The 27,467-nt window shown below is 34.8% G+C and overlaps 1 protein-coding gene across 1 annotated transcript in view; it reads right to left on the reverse strand.

The window, feature by feature from the left end:
- Nucleotides 1-27,467, reverse strand: part of Dnah12 (dynein axonemal heavy chain 12) — a 269,851-nt gene that overhangs the window by 71,340 nt on the left and 171,044 nt on the right. Inside the window, exons 46-54 of the mRNA XM_076839530.1 lie at nucleotides 26,751-26,913; nucleotides 25,852-25,932; nucleotides 25,188-25,364; nucleotides 22,858-22,989; nucleotides 14,964-15,053; nucleotides 14,186-14,326; nucleotides 11,420-11,661; nucleotides 9,172-9,319; nucleotides 8,736-8,881 (exon numbers count right to left, since the gene is read on the reverse strand). Coding sequence (XP_076695645.1) covers nucleotides 8,736-8,881; nucleotides 9,172-9,319; nucleotides 11,420-11,661; nucleotides 14,186-14,326; nucleotides 14,964-15,053; nucleotides 22,858-22,989; nucleotides 25,188-25,364; nucleotides 25,852-25,932; nucleotides 26,751-26,913 — 1,320 coding nt within the window. The remainder of the gene's footprint in view (nucleotides 1-8,735; nucleotides 8,882-9,171; nucleotides 9,320-11,419; nucleotides 11,662-14,185; nucleotides 14,327-14,963; nucleotides 15,054-22,857; nucleotides 22,990-25,187; nucleotides 25,365-25,851; nucleotides 25,933-26,750; nucleotides 26,914-27,467) is intronic.

Here is a 27,467-nt window from a genome sequence, read left to right on the forward strand (position 1 = left end):
TCAAGGGAACCATACACCAACAAGACATATATCATAAATATATATGCCCCAAACAATGGTGCAGCTATGTTCATCAAACAAACTCTTCTCAAGTTTAAGAGTCTAATAGACCAACATACAATAATCATGGGAGACTTCAACACACCTCTCTCACCACTAGACAGATCTTCCAAACAAAAGTTGAATAAGGAAACTACAGAACTCAATAACACAATTAATAACCTAGACTTAATTGATATATATAGAATATACCACCCAACATCAAGCAGTTACACTTTTTTCTCAGCAGCACATGGATCCTTCTCAAAAATAGATCATATATTATGTCACAGGGCAACTCTTAGACAATATAAAGGAGTGGAGATAATACCATGCATCTTATCTGATCATAATGGAATGAAACTGAAAATCAATGATAAAAGAAGGAAGGAAAAAACATGCATCACTTGGAGAATGAACAATAGGTTATTAAATGATCAATGGGTTATAGAAGACATCAAGGAGGAAATTAAAAAATTCTTAGAGATAAATGAAAGCACAGACACAACATATCGGAATCTATGGGACACATTGAAAGCAGTTCTAAGAGGAAAATTCATTGCTTGGAGTTCATTCCTTAAAAAAAGAAAAAACCAACAAATAAATGATCTCATACTTCATCTCAAAATCCTAGAAAAAGAAGAGCAAAACAACAGCAAAAGAAGTAGAAGGCAAGAAATAATTAAAATCAGAGCTGAAATTAATGAAATCGAAACAAAAGAAACAATTGAAAAGATTGACAAAACTAAAAGTTGGTTCTTTGAAAAAATAAATAAAATCAACAGACCCTTAGCCATGCTAACGAAGAGAAGAAGAGAGAGAAATCAAATTACTAGCATATGGGATGAAAAAGGCAATATCACAACAGACACTTCAGAAATACAGAAGATAATCAGAAACTATTTTGAATCCTTATACTCCAATAAAATAGAAGATAGTGAAGGCATCGATAAATTTCTTAAGTCATATGACCTGCCCAGATTAAGGCAGGAGGATATAGACAACCTAAACAGACCAATATCAAGTGAGGAAATAGAAGAAACCATCAAAAGACTACCAACTAAGAAAAGCCCAGGACCGGATGGGTATACAGCAGAGTTTTACAAAACCTTTAAAGAGGAACTAATACCAATACTTTTCAAGCTATTTCAGGAAATAGAAAAAGAGGGAGAACTTCCAAATTCATTCTACGAGGCCAACATCACCCTGATTCCTAAACCAAACAAAGACACTTCAAAGAAAGAAAACTACAGACCAATATCTCTAATGAACCTAGATGCAAAAATCCTCAATAAAATTCTGGCGAATCGGATTCAAAAACATATCAAAAAAATTGTGCACCATGATCTAGTAGGATTCATCCCTGGGATGCAAGGCTGGTTCAATATACGGAAATCAATTAATGTTATTCACCACATCAATAGACTTAAAAATAAGAACCATATGATCATCTCGATAGATGCAGAAAAAGCATTCGACAAAGTACAGCATCCCTTTATGTTCAAAACGCTAGAAAAACTAGGGATAACAGGAACTTACCTCAACATTGTAAAGGCAATCTATGCTAAGCCTCAGGCTAGCATCATTCTGAATGGAGAAAAATTGAAGGCATTCCCTCTAAAATCTGGAACAAGACAGGGATGCCCTCTCTCACCACTTCTGTTCAACATAGTTCTCGAAACACTGGCCAGAGCAATTAGATAGACGAAAGAAATTAAAGGCATAAAAATAGGAAAAGAAGAACTTAAATTATCACTATTTGCAGATGACATGATTCTATACCTAGCAGACCCAAAAGGGTCTACAAAGAAACTATTAGAGCTAATAAATGAATTCAGCAAAGTGGCAGGATATAAAATCAACACGTATAAATCAAAGGCATTCCTGTATATCAGCGACAAATCCTCTGAAATGGAAATGAGGACAACCACTCCATTCACAATATCCCCCCAAAAAATAAAATACTTAGGAATCAACCTAACAAAAGAGGTGAAAGACTTATACAATGAAAACTACAGAACCCTAAAGAGAGAAATAGAAGAAGATCTTAGAAGATGGAAAAATATACCCTGTTCATGGATAGGCAGAACTAACATCATCAAAATGACGATATTACCAAAAGTTCTCTATAGGTTTAATGCAATGCCAATCAAAATCCCAATGGCATTTCTTATAGAAATAGAGAAAGCAATCATGAAATTCATATGGAAAAATAAAAGACCCAGAATAGCAAAAACAATGCTAAGCAGGAAGGGTGAATCAGGCAGTATAGCGATACCAGACTTCAAACTATACTACAGAGCAATAGTAACAAAAACAGCATGGTACTGGTACCAAAACAGGCGGGTGGACCAATGGTACAGAATAGAGGACACAGAAACCAATCCACAAAACTACAACTATCTTATATTTGATAAAGGGGCTAAAAGCATGCAATGGAGGAAGGATAGCATCTTCAACAAATGATGCTGGGAAAACTGGAAATCCATATGCAACAAAATGAAATTGAATCCCTTTCTCTCGCCATGCACAAAAGTTAACTCAAAATGGATCAAGGAGCTTGATATCAAATCAGAGACACGGCGTCTGATAGAAGAAAAAGTCGGCTACGATCTACATACTGTGGGGTTGGGCTCCAAATTCCTCAATAGGACACCCATAGCACAACAGTTAATAACTAGAATCAACAAATGGGACTTACTCAAACTAAAAAGTTTTTTCTCAGCAAAAGAAACAATAAGAGAGGTAAATAGGGAGCCTACATCCTGGGAACAAATCTTTACTCCTCACACTTCAGATAGAGCCCTAATATCCAGAGTATACAAAGAACTCAAAAAATTAGACAACAAGATAACAAATAACCCAATCAACAAATGGGCCAAAGACATGAACAGACACTTCTCTGAGGAGGACATACAATCAATCAACAAGTACATGAAAAAATGCTCACCATCTCTAGCAGTCAGAGAAATGCAAATCAAAACCACCCTAAGATACCATCTCACTCCAGTAAGATTGGCAGCCATTATGAAGTCAAACAACAACAAGTGCTGGCGAGGATGTGGGGAAAAGGGTACACTTGTTCATTGTTGGTGGGTCTGCAAATTGGTGCAGCCAATCTGGAAGGCAGTATGGAGATTTCTTGGAAAGCTGGGAATGGAACCACCATTTGACCCAGCTATTCCCCTTCTCGGTCTATTCCCTAAAGACCTACAGGGACACTGCTACATCGATGTTCATAGCAGCACAATTCACAATAGCAAGACTGTGGAACCAACCTAGATGCCCTTCAATAGATGAATGGATAAAAAAAATGTGGCATTTATACACAATGGAGTATTACTCTGCATTAAGAAATGACAAAATCATAGAATTTGGAGGGAAATGGATGGCATTAGAGCAGATCATGCTAAGTGAAGCCAGCCAATCCCTAAAAAACAAATGCCAAATGTCTTCTTTGATATAAGGAGAGTAACTAAGAACAAAGTAGGGACGAAGAGCATGAGAAGAAGATTAACATTAAACAGGGATGAGAGGTGGGAGGGAAAGGGAGGGAGAAGGGCAATTGCATGGAAATGGAAGGAGACCCTCAGGGTTATACAAAATTACATACAAGAGGTAGCGAGGGGAAAGGGAAAAATAATACAAGGGGGAGATATGAACTGCAGTAGAGGGGGTAGAGAGAGAAGAGGGGAGGGGAGGGGAGGGGAGGGGAGGGGGATAGTAAAGGATAGGAAAGGCAGCAGAATACAACAGACCCTAGTATGGCAATATATAAATCAATGGAAATGTATCTGATGTGATTCTGCAATTTGTATACGGGGTAAAAATGGGAGTTCATAACCCACTTGAATCAAAGTGTGAAATATGATATATCAAGAACTATGTAATGTTTTGAACAACCAACAATAAAAAAAATCAACTTTAAAAAAAAAAAAAGTTAAAAAAAGAAACAACAAGGGGCCGGGGTTGTGGCTCAGTGGTAGAGTGCTCGTCTCACATGTGTCGATCCTCAGAACCACATAAAAATAAAATAAAAAATAAAGGTATAAAACAAAACAAAATAACAACAAAACTGTCAACCCAGAAGTCTAAACCCTGCAAAAACAATCTTTCAAACTAAAGATGAAATAAATATTCTTTAAGAATGCTGAATGAATTTATTACCAGCAGATTTATACTCAGGAAGTATTAAAGGATACCCTTCAGGCAGAAGAAATATGAGATGAGATAAAAACAAAGAAATGAAAAAGTCCAAAGATAGGAAGAAATGGAGGGTATATATGAAAAACTCTTTCTTACATTTAATAACTCAAAAATAAATTACTAGCTCAGGCAAAGACAGTTAACAATGTGTTTGAGTATTTATGGTATATGAAAAAGTAAAACATAACAGCACAATAGATATGAAGGAATCATTGGAATTATACTGTTGAAAGATTCTTATACTATCTTTATAGGAGGGTTTATTTGGTTCTTTTGATTTTGCAGTGCTGGGAATTGAAACCATGGCCTTGTGCATGCCAGGCAAGCATTCTACTACTGAGCTATATCTCTAGCCTGTATATGTATAGTATTATTAAATTATTTGGATGTGTTCAGTAATAAATTAAAGATGAATATTGTAAACACTAGAACAAATAAACACTAAAAACATAGTAAATAACCATTAAGTCAATCCTGGAGATAAAAATGAAATCACAGAAATATTGAATTAATTTAAATCCAAGTAGAATAAGAATATTAAAAATAACAAAGAACAGATGAGAGAAAAGAACTAGCAAGATGACAGGTGAAAATCTAGATGTATCAATAATACCATTCAATGTAAATGATCCAAATACTGCGATTTAAAGTGGGGGAAAAAAGTCATTTTCCAAACTAATTCACAAATCTTCATAAAAGAAAAACTAAAAGGACAAAATTAGCATTGCAAATCAGTAAAGAAAGTCGAGATAACTCAAAACAATGCTGGGCTAAAAGAATGTCACTTTACAATAAGTAAAATTATACTCTATTTCAGCATTTCCAAAAAATGCAAAAAGAAGCAAGTACCAGAGTCCTAACTGTCAAAAAGTATACTGCTTTCCCAGCTCACTCTTTCTGACAGCTACTCTCCTGGCATCTAGTTCCCATGTTTATTAATATAAAGGCACGGCCCTAGGGTGAATTATTTGGCCCAAGGTAGAACAATGAGGTTTTCTTCACAGGAATTAGAATTTGAATTTTATGTTTCTGCTTCATCTGTATCATTCAACTCAAGATTTTTGACTCAGGAACTAAAGCTTTCTTGGATATGTGTACAGTAGACTAGAGCCAGTGTATCTTTAAAGATAGACTAATGAAGCATCTGCACAAAGAATAATACAGAAGATGAGACAGAGAGAAATAGACAGAGGCACAGACAGAGAGAGAAAATAACTGCCTTAGTTACTAATGGTTTCCATTTTCAGCTTCTAGAGGCCTGGTCACCCATCTTTTCTCTGAGATACCCTTAAGATAGTTTAAAATGAGTACTCAAAGAGTAAGCATTATTAGCTATATTATTAGGCTTTGCTGTGAAGAGGTACAGAGAGGAAACTAAGCTTTTTACATTAGTGACAAGAAGGATGATAATTGTAAGTGACTACACTGGGCCCAAAAGGCAAGAAGTAGAATCTAGGCTATATATGGAAATTATTCCTCCAAAACTGACCAAATCCATGGCCTCTTGATCACCTAGGCCAAAAATAACAAGTAGAAATGATAACTATTGGAATGTCACTTTATTAGAAGAGTCAACTTTCTGTCAGAAATGACAGATTATTTTCCTCAATTTGCATTTCCTTGAATGTCAATTAAGGGTTACAGATATACCAAAGGCATCTCTGAACTACAATTTTGAAAAATGATGGCATTTGCCAGTAAACAGATGGAGAATACCATGCTAAGTGAAATAAGCCAATCCCCTCAAACCAAAGTCTGAACATTTTCTCTGATATGCAGATGCTAATTCACAATAAAGGGTGGGTAGGGGGCTAAGGAAAAACAGAGTTACTTTGGATCAGGAAGAAGGAAGTGAAGGGAGAGGAGGGGATGTGAGGGTAGAAAAGATAATAGAATGAATTGAGCATTATTATATTACCTTATGTGCATATATGACTATATTGTGATTCTACATCATGTACAACCAGAAGAATGAGAAGTTATACCTCATTTATGTATGATTTGTCAAAATGCATTCTACTATCATGTAAAACTAATTAGAATAAATAAGAAAAAAATGATACATATTTAAGAAACTAGAAATCTTAACTGTCCTAATTGATCATTACACATTGTGTGTGTGTTTATTTATGTATACATACATTTCCATACATTTGGAATTCTCACATTATACCCCATAAATAAATAATTTTACATCAACAAAATGAATAAATGACATCTTTATTTTATCATAATTTTTTTTACTAAAGTTTAAAGATGAAATAACTCATGACTTGGAAATTTTTAAAAATCTGAATGGGGGCTGAGGATGTGGCTCAAGTGGTAGCGCGCTTGCCTGGCATGCGTGCGGCCCGGGTTCGATCCTCAGCACCACATACAAACAAAGATGTTGTGCCTGCCGATAACTAAAAAATAAATATTAAAATTCTCTCTCTCTCTCTCCTCTCTCTCTCTCCTCTCTCTCACTCTCTCTTTAAAAAAAAAATCTGAATGGCCACCAAATGCATGGAAATGGAGTCTAAAATAGATAATAGATAATAATAGATAATAATATATTGAATATTAGGGTATATAATCTCTGCTTTACAACATATTTTTTGAGTAGTTAAAATATATTCTTTCTCAGAGTATGTTAAATTTTATTCATTGCTTAGAAGTTTCAAACTAAGGATGTTCACTTTCAAGTAAAATTTTGAGCAAATAAACACTCATAGTATGATTATATAATACAACAAATATAAAGAACACTTAAATGTTTTGCAGTTTCTTTTTTTCTTCTTTTGTACTGGGGATTGAACCCAGGGGCACTTAACCACTGAGTCACATCCCCAGCTCTTTTTTTATATTTTAATTAGAGACAGGGTCTCACTGAGTTATTCAGGGGCTCACTAAGTTGCTGAGGCTGGCTTTGAACTTATGATCCTCCTGCCTCAGCCTCCAGAGCTGCTGTGATTTTTAGGTGTTCCCACCATGCCCAGTTAAATGTTTTGCAGTTTCTAATAAGGTTTCCAAATAATGTAAACAAACAATAACTCTAATTATCAGGATGTAAGATCTCCTTTTTTTGGGTGGTACTGGGGATTGAACCCAGGGCCTCACACATATTTAAGCACACAGTCTATTATTGAGTTACATCACTATCTCAATATTTCCTTATATCTTTAGCTTTTCCCATATTGCAAAAGAAGACTAAAATTTTGTATATAGTTTTGAGGATGGTGAAATGAATCTATATAGATGAATTTATGTAGATGCATTTCATTTCATGAATCTACATAGATTAATTATATTTCACTTTGGCATAGTTATAAAGAGCAGGGATTTGGTAGTTAGGTTGCCTGGGTTCAAATTCTGACTCTGCTATTATTAGCTCAGTTATCTTACTAACCTTCCAATTCCCCATCTATAAAATGGAATAAAAATAATGCCTAACTCATGATGTAAGGATATAGGGCATTTAGAATAGTATCTGATGAATACAAGGACTCAATTTATTTGTCATAATATGTTTGAGAAATGGTCCCATGTGAAACTTTTTAAATTAGATAACAACAGGACTAAATAACCATTATAGAAAACTACTTCTCGGAGGAAAATAATTTTCCAAGTTTTTCAATGTGATATGGATAAAAAAATAACACTAAATCCATTTGGAAAGTTCTTGTAATTATCAGACTATGAATGATAGAAATTTAAAAATATATCCATGAGATCACATAAGTTATCAAGTTTTAATATCATGAAAATGGGTATCAATAAAAACAGATATGCTATGTAGGCCAAAACCAGAAATAGCCCAGATGTACATTAACAGGATGATTCATAAGCAGTGTTCATGTAATAGAATACAACTCAGCAATAACAACAACAAAAAAAATAGAAAATACCAATATATGCAGTAGCATGAATGAATCTCAAAAATTTACAGAGTACAAAAATTCTTACACACTAGAACACATACTACATGATTCCATTTATATGAAGTTCTAGAATAAGCATAACTAAATCTATGATGGGAAATAATAAAAAAATGATTTTGAGGTGCAATAAAGGCAAGGATTTATTGGAAAGGGATAATAAAGGAATTTCCCAAGGAGTAGTTATGTTATGTATCTTGATAGAGATATGCATTTCATAGGTATTTACTTTCATTGGCACTCACCAAATGATACACTGTTTTATGTATTTCTTTGTAAATTTTACCTCAGATGAAAAAAAATGAACTTAATTAAGGATATGCATGCATAAGTATCTGAGGGGAATATATCTATATCTATAGCATACACTAAAACACATTTTAAAAATGTGTCGATGGATTGGTACAAAGATAAACAGACATGTATACTTAAGTAGCAAGTATAATAAAATGTTAATTACAGAATCTAGGAGGTGACAGCTCTATTGGTGCTTATTGTAAAATTCTTTCAACTTTTACACACTGAAAACTTTAAAATAAGATAATAGAAAACAATTAATACTTTGTTTCTTACCAACGCCTAGAGTTATTAACAATCACTCCATTATCTATGGAGAATGTATCTGTTGGTAGTCCAGCAATATTCCAAGCTCTAATTTTTACTGGATCACCCAGAGTCTTACTTAGTGAGAATTCTTCTGAACATGGGATTTTTTTCTCCTGTAGGAAATAAACAAAAATCTGATGTTTTCTTTCATCTTGCTAATTGGAACATTTTTTAAATTAAAAAATTGATTTAATTACCATTAGGTATTATGTAATAACTCTAAGAGCCAGGGGAGGGGAAAAACTGAATTAAATGTTGAGCTGTAAAAGTATTTTACTGATCAAAGAAGCAGCAAACAAAAACAAGAAGCAAGAAAAACCCTGAATTTTCACTTTCGCCCAAAATACTTCAAAATGTACTTTGAATGTTCTAAAACAAAACTTACTAAATATAAAACTAGTACCTTGCACAACATGCTCCAATCTTCTGTACAAGTTTGTCGAAAGCCAGAAGTGAAAGCACCAAGGTAAGCTATTACTCCTGCTGATACTAAGACATCACCAGTTAAATTTTCATATGTTATCTGAAGGTCATCTGCAGCTTGCGCCCATCTGTGTGATTAGCCAGAGGCAAAAGAGACATACAATAGATAGGGAACAACAGAAGACAGTAAGTAAAAGGGCAAGGCTTCCAAACTAAATTCTATAACAAAAAGTTATTTAAACCTTGGGTACTTGTTTATCTGTACAATAAGGAGATTGGATCCTTTCTAACTCTAATATGCTATTATTTATACCTATATATCTATATTATTTGAATGATAATCTGCCTTTCATTTTTAGAATATTAGGTAAATGGATGGCTTTGGAGAAGATAATGCTAAGTGAAGTTAGCCAATCCCAAAAAAACAAATGCCAAATGTTTTCTCTGATATAAGGAGGCTGACTCATAGTGGGGTAGGGAGGGGGGGCATGGGAGGAATAGATGAATTCTAGATAGGAAAGAGGAGTGGGAGGGAAAGGGAGGAGGCAGGGGACTAGCAAGGATGGTGGATTGTGATAGACATCATTATTCAAAGTACATGTATGAAGACACGAATTGGTGTCAACATACTTTATATATAACCAGAGATATGAAAAATTGTGCTGTATATGTGTAATAAGAATTGTAATGCATTCCGCTATCATTTATTTTTTAGAAAATAAAAAAAGAATATTAGATATTTCTTACAGGACCTAGCTCTTCAGAACAAGCAAAAACAAAACATGAGCATTTTGCCTAATAATTTTTGCTAGGATGATTTAGTCTAATGTTCCTACTATTTGTTTCAGTATTCATTGTTAGACTGTTAACAGAAAACATTTGCAACTCATTATAAAAACTGTATGTAAGTTGTATAGAAGTTGAAATACTAAGATTGATATTTTTCCCATTTAATGGAACCCTCATAATAAAAAGTTATATTGCAAAACCATCTAATCTGTACTACAAAACACTTTCAAAGACATATTACCTTATCATGCTATGCATTGAACAAATATAATTAATAAATGAAATAGTTTGCTGTCCAGCCCAGGTAAGTAGATTAGAAAAAAGCTAACTGCCTTTATTAAATTAAATCAATTTTATCTTCTTTGAAATAGTTTTAACCATTTTATTACAAAAAAAATTTTGAACACATACAAAATTGGGAAGAATTATATAACTAACAACTACATATCACAAATTAAAAACCAGGGCTGGAGTTGTGGCTCACTGGTAGAGTGCTTGCCTAGCATGTGTGAGGCACTGGGTTCGATCCTCAGCACCACATAAGTAAATATCAGGCTGAGGTTGTGGCTCAGTGGTAGAGTGTTCACCTAGTACATGTGAGGCCCTTAGTTTGATCCTCAGCACTGAAGAAAAAGTAAGAGATGGGTAAGCAAGAAATGAAAGACTGAGACCAGGCAGAGATACATAGGACAGTTTATTTATAAGAGCTGACAAAATAAAGGCAATCTCTCTATAGAAGAGAGGCAAAACAGGCTTGAGTTCTGGGACTTTTATGAGGGAGGCTCAGTAGTCAGAGCCAAGCAGGTCCTAATGTAGTTGGTTAAGGGCTGGGTTGGTATGAGGGAGTGGTGAGCCTTTCTCAGAAAAGCCCTTGGGCAGGAAAGTGAAACTTTTTTCTTAAATTGGTGGCTGTCACTTAAGATGGCCATCCAGATACTAAGCAAGGAACTTATAAGCACCACATAAAAATAAATAAATAAAGTAAAAGTATTGTGTTCAATACAACTAAAAAATAAATATTTAAATAAATAAATAAAGGTATTGTGTCCATCTATAACTAAAAATATTTTAAAAAATAGTTACTAACTGCCTTTTTTTATAAAGATGTAGATAGATACAATACCTTTACTTATTTATTTTTATGTAGTGCTAAGGTCCGAACCCAGTGGCTCACACTTGCTAGGCAAGCACTCTACCACTGAGCTACAATCCCAGACTCTACTAACTGCCTTTTTAAAACTATTTAAAAACAAGTTACAAACACCATGCTCAACACTGATATTCATCTTTGGAGAGGTCTGGCCAAGTATCTTGTATAAGTCCCATATTCTCAACTAGCCATTATAAAACTGGTGGTAATATAAAAAAAAATACCCTAAGGTAGTCACATTCTTAAGTCTGACATTCTTAAATCTTGTTAAAATGAGTAGAAATCTGACCTTGTTTTTTCTCCACCCAGTCCCCCAATTAGTTTTGAGGCTCTTTCAAGTTTCTTAGCACAGAGTTCCACCTGATCTTCTAAAGCAGCCTTTTCCTCAGTTTTCTCTTTAAATGTCTTTTGTAAATTTTCCAAATGGTGTTCTACTTCTGCCAGTTCTGCTCTCTTCTGATTCAAAAGTCCCATTGTCTCAGCTAAGGATTTCTGAGCTTCTGCTAAGCGAGCTTTTTTAGGCGCCACGACCTATTTGGAAACAATATATATAGATGTGAACTATGTAAAACTTTAAATAATTCCTTTTTTAGGTATTATGAATACAAATGTATTAAGATAGTAAATTACATAAAAGTAAAAAGTATGTATATAGTTCACAAAACATATAAATCATCTGGACTAGTAAAATGTCACCTACAAAATAAATTAATTCGGATTGACAAAGTAAGAAACTGCATGACGAACAGAGAAAATTTATAATAGAAATAAGAAATATTTAAGGGGTTGGGGTGTGGCTCAGTGGAAGCACATGTGTGAGGCACTGGGTTCAATTCTCAGCACCACATATAAATAAATTAATAAAATAAAGGTCTGTCAACACTAAACAATATTTAAAAAAAAGAAATAAGAAGTATTTAAAATACATGAATGTGTTTTTGGCTTTGGTGTTTTTTACTTAATTTCCAAGTCTGTGATTTTCCTCCTAGTCACCCCAAGGTACACATGTACATGGAGTGATAAGAACTGTGAAAATGAAATACAAAGGAGAGAGCTCCTTGGTATTCAGTTTCACAAAATTAATTTTTCCTTGACAAATATTGAAAAGCCACTTTGTTGAGAAAAGAGAGATCTTCTAAAGTTGTTATTTTGTTGTACTTATTAGCATGTCAAGAATGAGGTTTGGCCAACTTGATCACTAGTTCAAAAAATTCAGAAGATGATCAGAGAGTCTGTGCCAGTTAGAAAACTGTCCTCCTGACAGTTCTGGTTCATCAACATGAATGAAGAAGACAAAGAGGGAAGTGAAAGCATGGTTATCAGCTACCAATATCCTGCTTTCTCTCCTCTGAAATCCTGAAGGAAGAGCATATTGAAAAAGCAAACAGAGGAAGGAAGCTCCCTTTCCTAGTTTGGATTTCAGAGGGGACATTGCTAGTTATCTCCCTTCCATCCTCTTGCCTCAACATGGGGCAGCTGCATCAGAATAAAAATGGCAGTGTGGATGTATAGAGTGGGAAGACAGGACAGAGCTTGAATACTTTGGCTTCTCTGCTTTGTAGAAAGGATCCAGAAGAATCCATATGCCCTGTGGGACAGTGGAAATTAGCCAAATTGAGAGGTTATCAGCCTTCCATGAGATTACTATGTGGATACACTAGATGTTCAAGGGAAGGACATCCCAGATGAAATTAGTTTTATTTACATTAAAGCCCCTACCTCTATACAAGCAAATGTTATATTCATTAAGGAATATCTTTCAAATTGTTGTAGTCTGATCACTCGTTCTGTTCTCTGAATTTATTCTAAATACATGCTACTATGTATTTTCAACTACATTTTTATTTTCATTTCCTGCTTCCCTGGGTATAATTATGCCTTTTAGGGGGTAAAGTTTGTGTTTCTCTGGTCCTTTACTAGACATACTTACAAAATGCTCTTAACAATTCTCCGCTCTCCCATGAACTTGATCCCAATGTGTACTTTATAAAAGGTTCCTGATCAGTGACTGCCATGGCTTCAGGGGATCGTTCCATAATCTCTGTTAAGGGTTACCTACTAGATCTTCTTCTGATCTTTTCAGTCAACTTAAAAAAATACTTTATTGTGATATAATTCACATACCACACAATTTGCCCATTTAAAGTGTATAATTCAATGGTTTTTAACATATTCACGGAATTGTGCAACAATCATCACAATTTTAGTACATTTTCACTACCCAAAAAATAAACTCCATAACCACTATTCCCACTTCAACCCTTCCCCATCATCCTTTCCCCTAATCTTTTGTCCCCAGGCAATCACTTAGCTACTTTCTGTCTCAGAATATTTCCATATTCTGAACATTCTTTATTCCTTCTTTATAACTATAATTACATATCCTTTGACCAAGATCTCTCCATCCCCTCTCCCTTCTAATCACCCAAGCCTCTAGTAACTACTTTATAATATCTAAAGAAAATTAATTCAGTATATTAAAAAGATATATGCACTCCCACTAAGACATAATCAACGTAAGTGTCCATCAATAGATAGTTGGAGTTGTGGTACCTATGCACAATGGAATATTATTCATCCATAAAAGGAATGAAATCTTCTCATTTCCAACAACACAAGTGAACTAGGAGGATGTTATATTAAGTGAAATAAGCCAGCCACAGAAAGATAAATTCCACATGATCTTACTCAAATGTAGAATCAAAAAAGCTGAATCAAATTTTTAATCTGCTGCTTTACTCTCAATGTTTTGAAATTTTCTTTTTCAGTTCTCCCCTCATCAAACCCAAGTTCCCCTTTGTCTCAGGGCCTTAGGTTAGTTTGGATAATTCCATTGCTCATCCATGCTCTCACAGCACTACCACCAGTACCAGGTCCAACCAGGAATAGTCTCTGTATCTTCTAGGTATACAATCAACATCTGATGATTACTCTGTAACAGGACACATTCTCTCTGGAATTGCTTTGAAAAACTCTTTAACTAGTAAATATATGCATAGGCTTTAGTTTCTGAGAATATTTTAGCAGAAAATAGATATGAAAATGCTCAAAATACCTTTGCAACTCTGTCATACACTTCCATAGCCATGATCCACTTACACAGACCCTCTGCTGCTGAAGAAGCTTTAGCAATCTTAGCGGGGTCAAATTCGGGGTTTGTCAAATATTCACCACGGATCTTCGGCATAACAGTCACCTATACAATAAAGATTTAGATTTTAAAATTTCATCATGTATCATAGTCATAAGATGAAGAAAGCATATGTAATAAAAACATTTGAATAAAGAAGTTATATGTTGTCTTTAAAAGCCAAAATCAATATTTTGAGATAATTTAAAAACAAGCATAACTATGGTAGATACACAAGTAATATTTATGTGAAAATATGCAAATTTATTATAGATACTAAAGCAAGATTTTTTTTTCAAGAATATTAAAAGACTCTTGTGGGTTGATGGAAAAGTGAAAACAAAGTAAAAGAACAATTAAACATTAATAAAATAACAATGTGAGTGGAAAAGATAATACTTTATCTTAAATAAATACATGTATAGTTTCCTAATAAACTATTTGTTGTAAGAAGACATTTAGAGAACTCTTTCAAGTCAAACCAGTAATATATTAAATAACTTTCCAATCATCTGAAAGTGATGTTTTATGCATTATGACAACTCATAATACAATCATTAGTAAATGTAATGTCCTTTTATTAATTACCTTAATCCTAAAAAAGGACTTTCTACTTATGTTTTATAAAGCATTCTATAATTTTAAAGATCTTATACATCTTGGCAAAGTCACATCTAGAGAAAAAAAATACAATATAACTCACTGGGATGTTGTCCTTGTCATATTCTCTCAAATCTCTTAAGAAATTCATGTCTCCCAGAAGTTTTTTGCTAGGTCCCCAGTAATCAAATATCTAAAAATAAAATTTATAGAACTTACTGAATGTGCAATTAAAAATACTCAATATGAAAAGCTTCCCTGCTGGCCCCACCCACCATACAGAGCAATGACCATGCTTCAACTCCCCATCTACCAACATGTGGCTTCTCGGGCCTGCCTCTGTCTTGCTACACTGCAGCCACCACCATACCAAACCCCTTACATGGTAGCCTCCACCTTGGGACAATGGACAGGGTCCAGAGGCAGCAACCCACTGAAGCACTGCATGCCATAGTGCTACATCTCTTAACAGACCACTCGATGCCACCCCATGGCCCACCCTCATAGCCCCATCTCTGAAAGCGGTTGCCTCCATCTTGGGACACCTCCACCATCATCTTGGGTTACTGCCACTGCAAGTGCTGCCACCACTGCTATCTTTACTTGGGGCAGATCCCATTTTGGGACACCAGCTGGGGCCTGGAAGGTCAACATCAAGGTACCTAGAGGTTTGACACTGCTGCTACCACCAACCAGAGATGTGGCTGCTTCCATCTAGGAACAACAGCCAGGACCTGGAAGACCATCACCAAGGTCCCTGCAGGCTTGGTTACACTAGAGGTATCCCTGCTAGGTATGCAAATAGCCACCAACTTGTTGCAGAAGCAGGAAAGAGCCTTGCACGGGATCAGTAGGTAGGAAGACGGCAAGAGGGCATTTTGATCCCAGCTCACCCACCCAACCAGCCTGGTGTCCACCAGTCTCCCAGGGCCAACTTGGGGGGTACTTGCTGGGACTCAACACCAGCCTGGTCCTCTACTCCCTCCCCAATCCAACATCCACCAATCACCTGATCTCATCAGTTTGGCAATCACAGGACCCTCTGGTTCCTCAAACCCCCCAACAACCAACCCAGCCTAGTACTTGTAGCTACATGGCTGGCCTATAGATGTCAACACCTGGTCCTGATCTACCTGATACAGAACAGCTTTCCACGACAGGTATACGGGTCCCAGCACTCAGCCCCCAGAATCTCTGGAGAGAGAGGTTCCTGATTGGGAAGTTGAAAGGGTAAGGGCAGGATAGTTACAATTTAGAGACTAAATTAGAGGCTAACATCAGGCTTCTGCATTACACCAGTGGACCCCAAAGGAGATTCCTGGGGTGCAGTCTTCCAGTGGGACTGACAATTACTATACCCCACCGCCTCCAGGAGTTCTGCCTCCCTCCTTAGTAACCTTCATCACCAGAGGGTGGAGTTATCACCAAACTCCAGAAAACCCCACCTATCAGATAAGAAGAAACGCAGAGAAGATATTGAATTCCAACAGAAACAATGTTCAATTTTCCTTTGAGATTTTTTTTCTTTCCTTTTTCTTTTTTGGTTCCCTGCTCTCATATTCTCCACATTTTTGAAACTAAGTACTTTTCTTGTATCAGGTTACTGAGGACTGGGATGTATATGCTTTAATATTTATTTCTTTTTCTTTTCTTATTTTTTACTCTATTTTCCTCTCACTTATCTGTTTCCCCAGAGTCTCTCTCTTTTCTCCTACTAACAGCCAACTTCTTTTGATTCCTTTCACTCTTCCTATGCTCTAATACCTCTATATTCTCACCTCCTACCTCATAAACATCACACCCTACACCTCCTCCCAGTTCTCTCTTTACCATTAGAAACTGAAGACCCTTTTGCAATTCTACTATTTGTATTGTAGATAATAATCGTATATATCATTTCTGTTCATTGCGACAAAACTGGAATCATCTAAATAGGAGCTATTTGATTTAAGGCTGCATATTGTTTGCATTGGGTGTTAATATTAATCTCCCTCTTAAAGGTGAGGTATTGGAAAGCTGCAAGGACACTATAAGTTTATAGGATAAAAACTATAATACTTTGGATTCACAGTGCTAGAGGGAAGACACATGAACAACATGAAACAACAAGGGAAGAAAGTGCTCCAAACAAACCAAGATGCTATGATAATAGAATCCATTGACAGCACAGTAGAAGAAATGTCAGAAAAGGAGTTCACAGTGTACATAGTTAAAATGATCTGCTAAGAGGAGCTGGGGTTGTGGCTCAGCGGTAGAGTGCTTACCTAGCATGTTCGAGGTCTTGGGTTCAATCCTCAGCACCATATAAAAGTAAACAAAATAAACTATTGTGTCCAACTAAAAAATAAATATTAAAAATAAAATGATTGGCTAAGTAAAGAATGATTTAAGAGAGCAAATCAGCAACAATTATCACTTCAATAAAGAGATAAAAAAGTAAATGCAGGTAGCAAAAGATTACTTCAAGAAAGAGAGATTGTGGAGAAAAAAAACCCCAAAACAGAAATCCTTGAAATGAAGGAAACAATAAACCAATTAAAAAACTCAATAAAAAGTATCACCAACAGACTAGATCACTTGAAAGACAGAACCTTAGGCAAAAAAGACAAAATATATAATCTTGAAAATAAAGTTGACTACACAGTGAAGATGGTAAGAAACCTCCAAAAATTATAAGATAACATGAAAAGACCAAATTTAAGATTTATTGGGATACAGGAAGGCACAGAGATACAAACCAAGGGAATGTATAATCTTTTCAATGAAATAATATCAAAAAATTTCCCAAACCTGAAGAATGAATTGGCTTACAGGACACCAAATATACAAAATTACAACAAATTCATACCAAGGCACATTATAATGAAAATGCCTAGCATGCAGAATAAGGATAGAATTTTAAAAGTCACAAGATAAAAGTTTCAGATTACATATAAGGGGAAACCAATTCAGATCTTAGCAGATTTCTCAATCCAGACCCTCAAAGTTAGGAGGTTTAGAACAACAAGCTCTTAAAGAAAATGGATGCCAACCAAGAATCTTATATCCAGCAAAATTAAGCCTCAGATTTGACTGTGAAATAAAAATCTCTGTGATAAACAAAAGCTAAAAGAATTTACAATGAGAAAGCCTGCACTATAAAACATTCTCAGCAAAATATTCCATGAGGAGAAAATGAATAACAACAATGAAAATCAGCAAAGGGAGGAACTACAGTAAAGAAAAAGCCAGTCAAAGGAGAAACTAAGTCAAGTTAAAAACCAAAAATAAATCCAAATGACCGGAAATACAAACCATATTTCAATAATAACCCTGAATGTTAATGGCCTAAACTCATCAATACAGACATAGACTGGCAGATTGGATTTTAAAAAAAGACCCAACAATATACTGCCTTTAAGAGATTGATCTCATAGGAAAAAGACATCAGTAGACTGAAGGTAAAAGGATGGGAAAAAGTGTATCACTCACATGGACTGTGTAAACAAGCAGGGGTTTCTACACTCAGATAAAGTGAACTTCAAAGAAGAATTAATACCAATACTCCTCAAATTATTCCATGAAATAGAAAAGGAGGGAACCCTTCCAAACTCATTCTATGAGATTAGTATCACCCTGATACCAAAACCAGAAAAAGATACATCAGAGGAAAGAAAACTTCAGACCAATATCCTCAATGAACATAAATGCAAAAATTCTCAATAAAATTCTGGCAAATCCCATACAAAAATATTTAAAAGATGATCAAGTGAGTTTCATCCCAGGAATGCAAGGTTGGTTCAAAATACAGAAATCAATAAATGAAATCCATCACATCAATAGATTTAAAGATAGGAATCATATGTAGAAAAAAATGTTTGACAAAATACAGTACCCTTTCATGTTCAAAACACTAGAAAAACTAGGGATAGTAGGAATATACCTTAATATTGTAAAAGCTACCTATGCCAAGCCCAAGGCCAACATCATTCTAAATGGAGAAAAATTGAAAGCATTCCTTCTAAAAACTGGAACAAGACAGGGATGCCCTTCTTCATCACTTCTATTCAACATAGTCCTTGAAACTCTACCAGAACAATTACATGAAAGAAATTAAAGGGATACGAATAGGAAAAGAAGAACTCAAACTATCACTATTTGCTGACAACACGATTCTAAATTCAAAGATCCAAAAAATTCCACAAGAACTTCTATAATAAATGAATTCAGCAAAGTATCAGGATATAAAATCAATACCCATAAATTAAATGCATTTCTTTACATCAATGACAAATCCTCTGAAAGAGAAATTAGGAAAACTACCCTATTCACAATAGTCTCAAAAAAAATTGGGAACCAATCTAACAAAAGAAGCAAAATACCTCTACAATGAAAACTATAAAACACTAAAGAAAGAACTGAAGAACAACTTAGAAGATGGAAAGATCCCCATGTTCTTGGATAGGCAGAATTAATATTGTCAAAATGGCCATAGTACCAAAAACATTCTACAGATTTAATGCAATTCTAATTAAAATCCCAATGACATTCCTCATAGAAATAGAAGAAGCAATCATGAAATTCATTTGGAAAAATAAGAGACCCAGAATATCCAAACCAATTGTTAGCAAGAAAAGCAAAGCAGGAGGTATCATAATACCAGACCTTAAACTACACTACAGAGCTATAGTAACAAAAATGGCATGTTATTGGCACAAAAACAGACACATAGACCAGTGGTACAAAAGACACAGAGAAAAACCCACATAATTACAGTTATCTCATACTAGACAAAGGTGCCAAAAACATACATTGGAGAAAAGATAGCCTCTTCAACAAATAGTGCTGGGAAAACTGGAAATCCATATACAGCAAAATGAAATTAAACCTCTTTCTTTCACCATGTACAAAACTCAACTCAAAGTGGATCAAGGACCTAAGAATTAGACCAGAGACCCTGTACCTAACAGAAGAAAAAGCAGGCCCAAATCTTCATCATGTCAGATTAGGATCTGACTTACTTAACCATATTCCCAAAGCACAAGAAATAAAACCAAGAATCAATAAATAGAATGGATTCAAACTAAAAAGCTTCTTTGCAAAGGAAACAATCAATAATGTGACGAGAGAGGCTACAGAATGGGAGAAAAATCTTTACCACACACACATCAGATAGAGTACTCATCTCTAGGATATATAAAGAATTCAAAAAACTTATCAACAACTACAACAACAAAACCCCAATCGATAAATAGGCTAAGGAACTGAACAGATATTTCTCAGAAGATGTACAACTGATCAACAAGTATATTAAAAAATGTTCAACATCACTTATAATTAGAGAAATACAAATCAAAACTACTCTAAGATTTTATCTCATTATAGTCAGAATGGCAATTATCAAGAATACAGGCAACAATAAGTGTTGGTTAGAATGTGGGGGAAAAGGCACACTCATACACTGCTGGTGGGACTGCAAATTGGTGCAACCACTATGGAAAGCAGTATAGAGATTCCTTAGAAAACTTGGATTGGAACCACCATTTGATCTAGCTATCCCACTCCTCAGTCTATAGCCAAAGGACTTAAAATCAGCATACTATAGTGACACGGCCACATCAATGTTTATAGCAGCTCAATTCACAATAGCTAAACTGTGGAACCAACCTAGATGCTCTTCAACAGATTCATGGATAAAGAAACTGTATATATACACAATGGAATATTACTCAGTAATAAAAGAGAATAAAATTCTGGCATTTTCAGGTAAATGGATGGAGTTGGGGAATATGTTAAGTAAGCCAATCCTTCCCCCAAAATAAAAATCAAATGTTTTCTCTGATATGTGGATGATGATTTGTAATGCGGAGGGCAAGGGAAGAATGGAGGAACTTTGGATTGAGCAGAGGGGAGTAAGGGGAGTAGAGGTGGCATGGGGGTTGGAAAGATGGTGGAATGAGATGGACATCATACCCTAGGTATAGGAATGTTTGCATGAATGGTGTGACTCCACATCATGTACAACCAGAGAAATGAAAAGTTGTGCTCCATTTGTGTACAACGAATCAAAATACATTCTGATGTCATGTATAACTAATTAAAACAAATAAAATAAATGTTAAATATAAAATTTTTCTTCTTAAAGTTTAAGACATATTATCCAGGGCTGGGGATGTGGCTCAAGCGGCAGCACACTCGCCTGGCATGCATGCAGCCCGGGTTTGATCCTCAGCACCACATACAAACAAAAATGTTGTGTCCGCCAAAAACTAAAAAATAAATATTAAAATTCTCTCTCTCTTCTTTCTCTCTCTCTCTCTCTTTTAAAAAAAAAGACATATTATCCAGAAAAGCTGTTCATATGCTTTCAAAATGTCAACTTACATCTCTCCTTGGAAACTAAGATTCTTCTCTGAGAACATATTACATAAATGAAATATTTTAACTATGGAGATGAAATTATAAATTTTTGTCAAAAAATTAAATACTGAAAAGAGAATGTGTAGTCATTTCTTTTGAAAACCTAAAGCTAACATAGACATCAACTTCATATAACAAAGTACATTTTTATCACTTCAATTTTTTTATGTTCCTTTATTCTTTCACTCTTTCAAACAACAAGCATTTTATTTTCTTCTTCTGGAACCAGTGATTGAACTCTAGGGCACTTAACCATTAAGCCACATCTCCAGCCTTTTTGTATTTTTTTAATCTTTATTTTTATTTATTTATTTTTATGTGGTGCTGAAGATTGAACCCAGTGCCTCACGCTTGTGAGGCAAGCACTCTACCATTGAGCTACAAACCCAGCCCTTGTTTGTATTTTATTTAGAGACTGGGTCTTACTGTGTTGCTCAGGACCTTGCTAAGTTGCTGAGGCTAGCTTTGAACTTGCAATCCTCCTGCCTCAGCCTCCAGAGCTGCTGGGATTACAGGTGTGCACCACTGCACCTGGCTCATGCATTTTTCTTAAAGGCAATCTCCTTACCTATCTAGGCTCTCCAAATGAAATAAAAAGAAGAGAAAATGGAAAGCCAAAAATTATATACATTTCTCTATCTGAAACAGGGTAAAGCCACGTACTAATTAAAGATGTTGAATAACTAGCTCACCATTCTTTTTCTACTATCAGAAGCCTGACTGGAACTGGGGGTGCATGTAAATGGGAATAACTTGACAAGAGCCTATTTATTTTCTTTATTATTTCAATGAAGGATAGAATGGCAAGAAGAAGAAGGAGAAGGAAAAGGAGAAGAAGAAGAAGAAAGCAAGCAAGAAAAGAAATGGAGGAAGAAAGGACAAAAGAAAAGAAAAAGATTTCAATTTAGGAATTCAAACCTAGGCATTATGACACCCTGAAAAGAAAATCAGTCTGTAATATGGATGGATACTATGCCTGCCTTCTTAAGGAATATATCCTTGAATAATAATTATAATAGCAGCTAACATTTATTGTAATTATTATTTATAAGGTTTTATACATAAGAACTTCATATATATTAATTACTCTAATGCTCACATTAGTACCGTGATGTCTTTTCACAGAATTCCACAGAGATTAAGCATCCTGTATAAGATTACACAGCTAGGAGGTTCAGGATTTCTCAATATAGATATTTTGGCTTCAGAACACATGCTTTTAACAACTTCACTATACTGCTTATTTAACTACACAGTATATTTTGAATGTTCAGAAATATAACCTATATGGTATGTATCACATCCTCAAGAATCTTAGCTACAAATGTACAAGTATCTCAGTGTTCATTCAATTCTAACTCCAAGATGGCAGGGAGACCTGTATAAACAGAAAAGGAGACAGAAGCAATTGGAATCACATTTTCCAGACACTATACTCCCTAGAATACAGTGTTTCTGCAGATAATTCTCCATCTATTCAATCTAGAAAGGAGTATTTCTTTCCTGGATTAAGTATTATTGGTATTTAATTTGATATTGATATTACAAACAAGTCCTATATATTCAGGAAAATGATTGAATCTAGGCCCAGTTATTACCTTCCCTCCAGTTCCTGAAGGGTCTGAAATTTTTTCTGGTTTTATGTCTTTCATGACACAAATAGCAGCCATAACTAGTTTAACACCAGATGGAGGATTCTTCATTGATTTCACAATTGTAATATCAGATGGCTAAACCAAAAGAAAACAAGACATCTTCAGAATAGTTTATTTTCAAATAAGGAGAGTTTTAAAAATAATTTTGGGGAATAATGAAGTATACCCTTTCATTCAAAATTGTGATTTTTTTTATTTTGCTTTGTATGGTTATGAAATAATTACCAAAACAGTATTTATCACAGGTTAAGACTAGTGTTCTCTAATGTTTGGGGGTTAATAGATTCTTATGAGGATGACAGCTCTGAACCTTGCAGAAAATGTATTTTTACCCATGTACAATCACATAACCAAGCCCCCATTATCTAAAACTCAGGTTAAGAACCCTGATTTAGATAAAGATTTATTTCTGTATTTGCCCATATACATTAGTTTTATTGACAAAATAATGAAATAGGTCCCACTTCTAAACTTAATTTCTAAAACGGCATTTATTGTTATGATAGACACTAAAGATTCACTTATTTATTACCCATTCCCACATAAATATCCTTCTGACATTTCTTGCAATGATACAAATGCTGGAAAATTAACATCTACATATCTTTCTTTCATATGCAACTAGAGCTCTGGGTGAGAATTATTTCGAACAATCAGATAACTTGAGTGAAACCAGAATTCAGACAATAAATGGGGAAAGTGATAGTGTGAAGTATCCATTTTCTTGATATGGATTATAGTGGAGGCAGTGTAGCTTGTAGAAAGGCTCTGTTGGCTACCTTTTCAGAGGAACAGTTAATCTAGTATACAATGTCAATAATTTGGCTTTGTGAGACATTTCTAGTGGCTTAATATAGTATCTATTTCTATAGCTCTTCCAACAATTCTGCAATCCATTTACAAAATTCCCTTTAAAAATCCTTATCTACTTGTACTAAATAGAGTCAACTCTGTTCCCTGCAACTGAATTCTAAATTATATAATATGGTTTTGCATACCAGAAAGGGTACAAGCAACACACTCATAAGCAAAGAGGAGCCTAGGATTAATGAACTGAACTGGTGGGGTTTGAAGGCATCAAGAATCCTGTATCAGAAGAGGGAGTGCTAAAAGTTCATGGAACATAGTAATAAAACTGTTCCTTAAATTAATGGTCTTGGATGTCTAGAAAGGAGTGCCTATAAAAAACAAGGCTTTGGGGCTGGGGATGTGGCTCAAGTGGTAATGCACTTGCCTGGCATGTGCAGGGTGCTGGGTTTGATCCTCAGCACCACATACAAATAAAATAAATTTTTTGTCCACTGAAAACTAAAAAATAAATATTAAAAAATTCTCTCTCTCTTTAAAAAACAAACAAACAAGGCTTTGTCAAACTGAGTAGTTGCTGTGATAAATCTCTAAGAAAGGAATGAAGAAAGACTATAGAGTACACATGGCTTTTAAATGTGCTAGAGCGCATAAAGAAAGAAAATAACCAACTAATTTTTAAATTCCTGGTTCATGACACAAAACAGTAGGAAGTTTCTATAAATGCTCTAAGATAATCTCATTTTAAAACTACTAAAAAACCGATGTAACTTCAAGACATAGTTTAATCCTTTGAGATACTGAATTACCCATAGGCTGAGTTCAGTCTTTCAGGTCTATTACATAAAAGTTAGGGCACTGATTAGGAAAGAAGGTGCAAAAAAAAAAAAAAAAAAAAAAAAAGGGGGGGGTGGTGTTGTCTGAATATCCTGAGCTCCCATGTTACACTGGGCTTCCCTAGTCAACAGATGCTCTCTCTCCTGTTCTCTCTGGTGAGGTTATTCTGGTCTTGCTTAAAGAGCCTGTCAAAACGCCTATATAACACATTGTGGTACAGACAGGTGCATCGGAAATAACTTTTGAGTTTTTCTGTGCATACATGTATAGAAGACTGAAGAAATTACAACACAATCTTTTTCTTTTTTCTTTTTCCATGCTAGAAATTGAATCCAGGCCCTTGTGTAACCACTCTTTTTAACATGTACTTCCTGGTCCCTGTACAGAATCACATTTGCCTCTCAGAGACTCTTTATCCTATTCTCAATGGAACATACTGATTGAAAATTAGAAATAATATATGAAAAGCAAACATATAACAATATATCAAAGAACTGTCAAGAGACAAGTTTCATTTGACTGAGCAAAAACAATACCACCTAAAGAAACAGAACTATGTGTAACTAACCAAAGACCTGTACAGTTTTACTTTGTTGAGGAAACACAAAGTGACTAATTCAAATACTTGCTTTAAGTGTATCCAGTGCAGACAGAGCTGCTTCCAAGGCTGGAATTGCCTCAGCTAGATCACTTTCACACTCATTTTTTAGAGCTTGGGCTTCTTCAGCCTTTCCACTGGCTATCTCTTCATCTAATTTCACAAACTTTTTTTTTGCTTCCACTTCTGCAGATTCTATTTCAATTATCTAAAGAAAAAAAATAAAGACAATTCTGCAAGCATTCAATTACTCTCTCAATCCTAGAGGCAAAAGAATATGTAAAAATAAGTCATCCAACATATTATTTTGAAGGCTAGAAAGTTCTGGGGTAAAATGAGAAATGCAAATATATGTGAGCTATTTTGGAAATGGGCTTCACACCTCTTCAAAAACAAATTGGGCTGGGTTGTAGCTCAGTGGTAGAGCGCTTGTCTAGCATGTGTGAGGCACTGAGTTTGATCCTCAATACCACATAAAAATAAATAAGTAAAAATAAAGGTATTGTAAAAATCTACAATAATAATAATAATAATAATTTTTTAAAAAAATGAACTCACACGGGACACAGTGAGACAGAAAAGGATTAAGTCCCTAGGATCTAGTGATAAAAGTGGGGAGAGGGCTTATCTTCAAGACAAAGTTAACATATTTCAATTGTCCTTTGATGGCAATAAAAACATTCAGGATACTCTACCTGCATCATACGTGCATTTTCAATTTTAGCTTCCTCCAACTTGGGCTGTAACTGAACAAGCTCAATTTGCATTTCACCAACCTAAATAGACAGTTTGTATTAAGTTTCCATTGCTATAATAGCTACTAAAATCAAACATAGAAAATACAAATTTGAACATATCATAAAGTATTGGGGCAGAAAATCTTAATGTTTTTACAGTTCTTTGTATGATCAACAAAATGATGAGAACGTAGCCAGTTTTTCTCACAAAAATATTTCCTTGGGCTGGGGTTGTGCCTCAACAGTAGCATACTTGCCTGGCATGTGTGAGGCACTGGGTTCGATTCTCAGCACTGCACATAAATAAATAAAATAAAAGCCTATCAACAACTAAAAAAAATCTTAAAAAAATTTTCTCATTCTAGAGTATATGACAGGCTAGTGGGAGAATGCAGTTACCATGGAAGAAATGCAGACAGAAAACAAGTGGGTAGCTCAGGTATCCCTATTATACCATTATTATGGTATACAGTGCAAAGATGAACCAACAAAAACTTCTATTACTTATACTAAACTAATACTAATAAGTATTACCAGCACTTGATTTTTAAAAAAACCCAAATCTTATAATTAATAAAAAGTCAACACAGACTTTTTATATTTTCTCAAATGCCAAAAAGTTAACTAAAACTAAAACAGTGTGGTCTGGGCAATTTAATGAATGTTTCTTAATGTAACTCTATCTGTAAAATGACAATCATAATGGTGATGATCTTATGGAGTTGTTATGAGGAATAATTGAAAGAATGCATGTGAAAAGCATGCATATAACAAATTCCCAATCAATTGTAACTCTTGTTATTATTTCTTGTATTTCTCAGTATATATTACCATTTTGAGCAGCTCATCAAATTTACCTGAGACTCAGCAAAAGCTAATTTGTCAAGACCATTTACATATCGTTGTTTTGCTTCCATGACAGCTTGTCGCTTCTTAGTCAAAAGCTGTCGAAATGAACCAATAAGTTCAAGATAAGAAGTAGCAGTAACATAGTTATGTCTTCCTAACTCATGCAAGAACCTAAAAGAGAGACAGGTAACATATATTCCTGTAAGTAATAAGTTTCATAAAGAGGTAAATTCAACAGAGCCTTAACAACAAACATTTAAGAATGAAAGTCAAATTTTATGTAGAAGTGCTAAGTACTTGAACTTCATAAGACTCCAGAATTCTGCACATAACCATATCCTAATTTCTTATCTGCAAAATATTAAATAGAATGACATATTTTAAAAACATAAACCAGTGAAGATGTCTGCAAAAAGTGAATTATTGTACAAACAATACAGACTTTTTTCCTCCCTAACATTTTGTTCACTGGGATCTAAACCTGTAAGTGACCCAAGATATTGTGAGAGGTAGGCAAGTAGAATTGGAAAGAGAAAATTTCCAACAAATTTCCAAGCATCACTCCATGACACAAGTATGTTACACAATGCTTGAATGGTATAAATCCAAAATTATAAGACTACCACACAATGATATTTAATGGTAAGTAAATGAACTATAGCACACTACAGCCACTGTCTAAACCAACTGTGCTGGCTATTTGATTCTTGTCAGGCAATATAACA

This window comes from Callospermophilus lateralis, chromosome 1 (genome assembly GCF_048772815.1).
Source record: "Callospermophilus lateralis isolate mCalLat2 chromosome 1, mCalLat2.hap1, whole genome shotgun sequence".
Classification (NCBI taxonomy): domain Eukaryota; kingdom Metazoa; phylum Chordata; class Mammalia; order Rodentia; family Sciuridae; genus Callospermophilus; species Callospermophilus lateralis.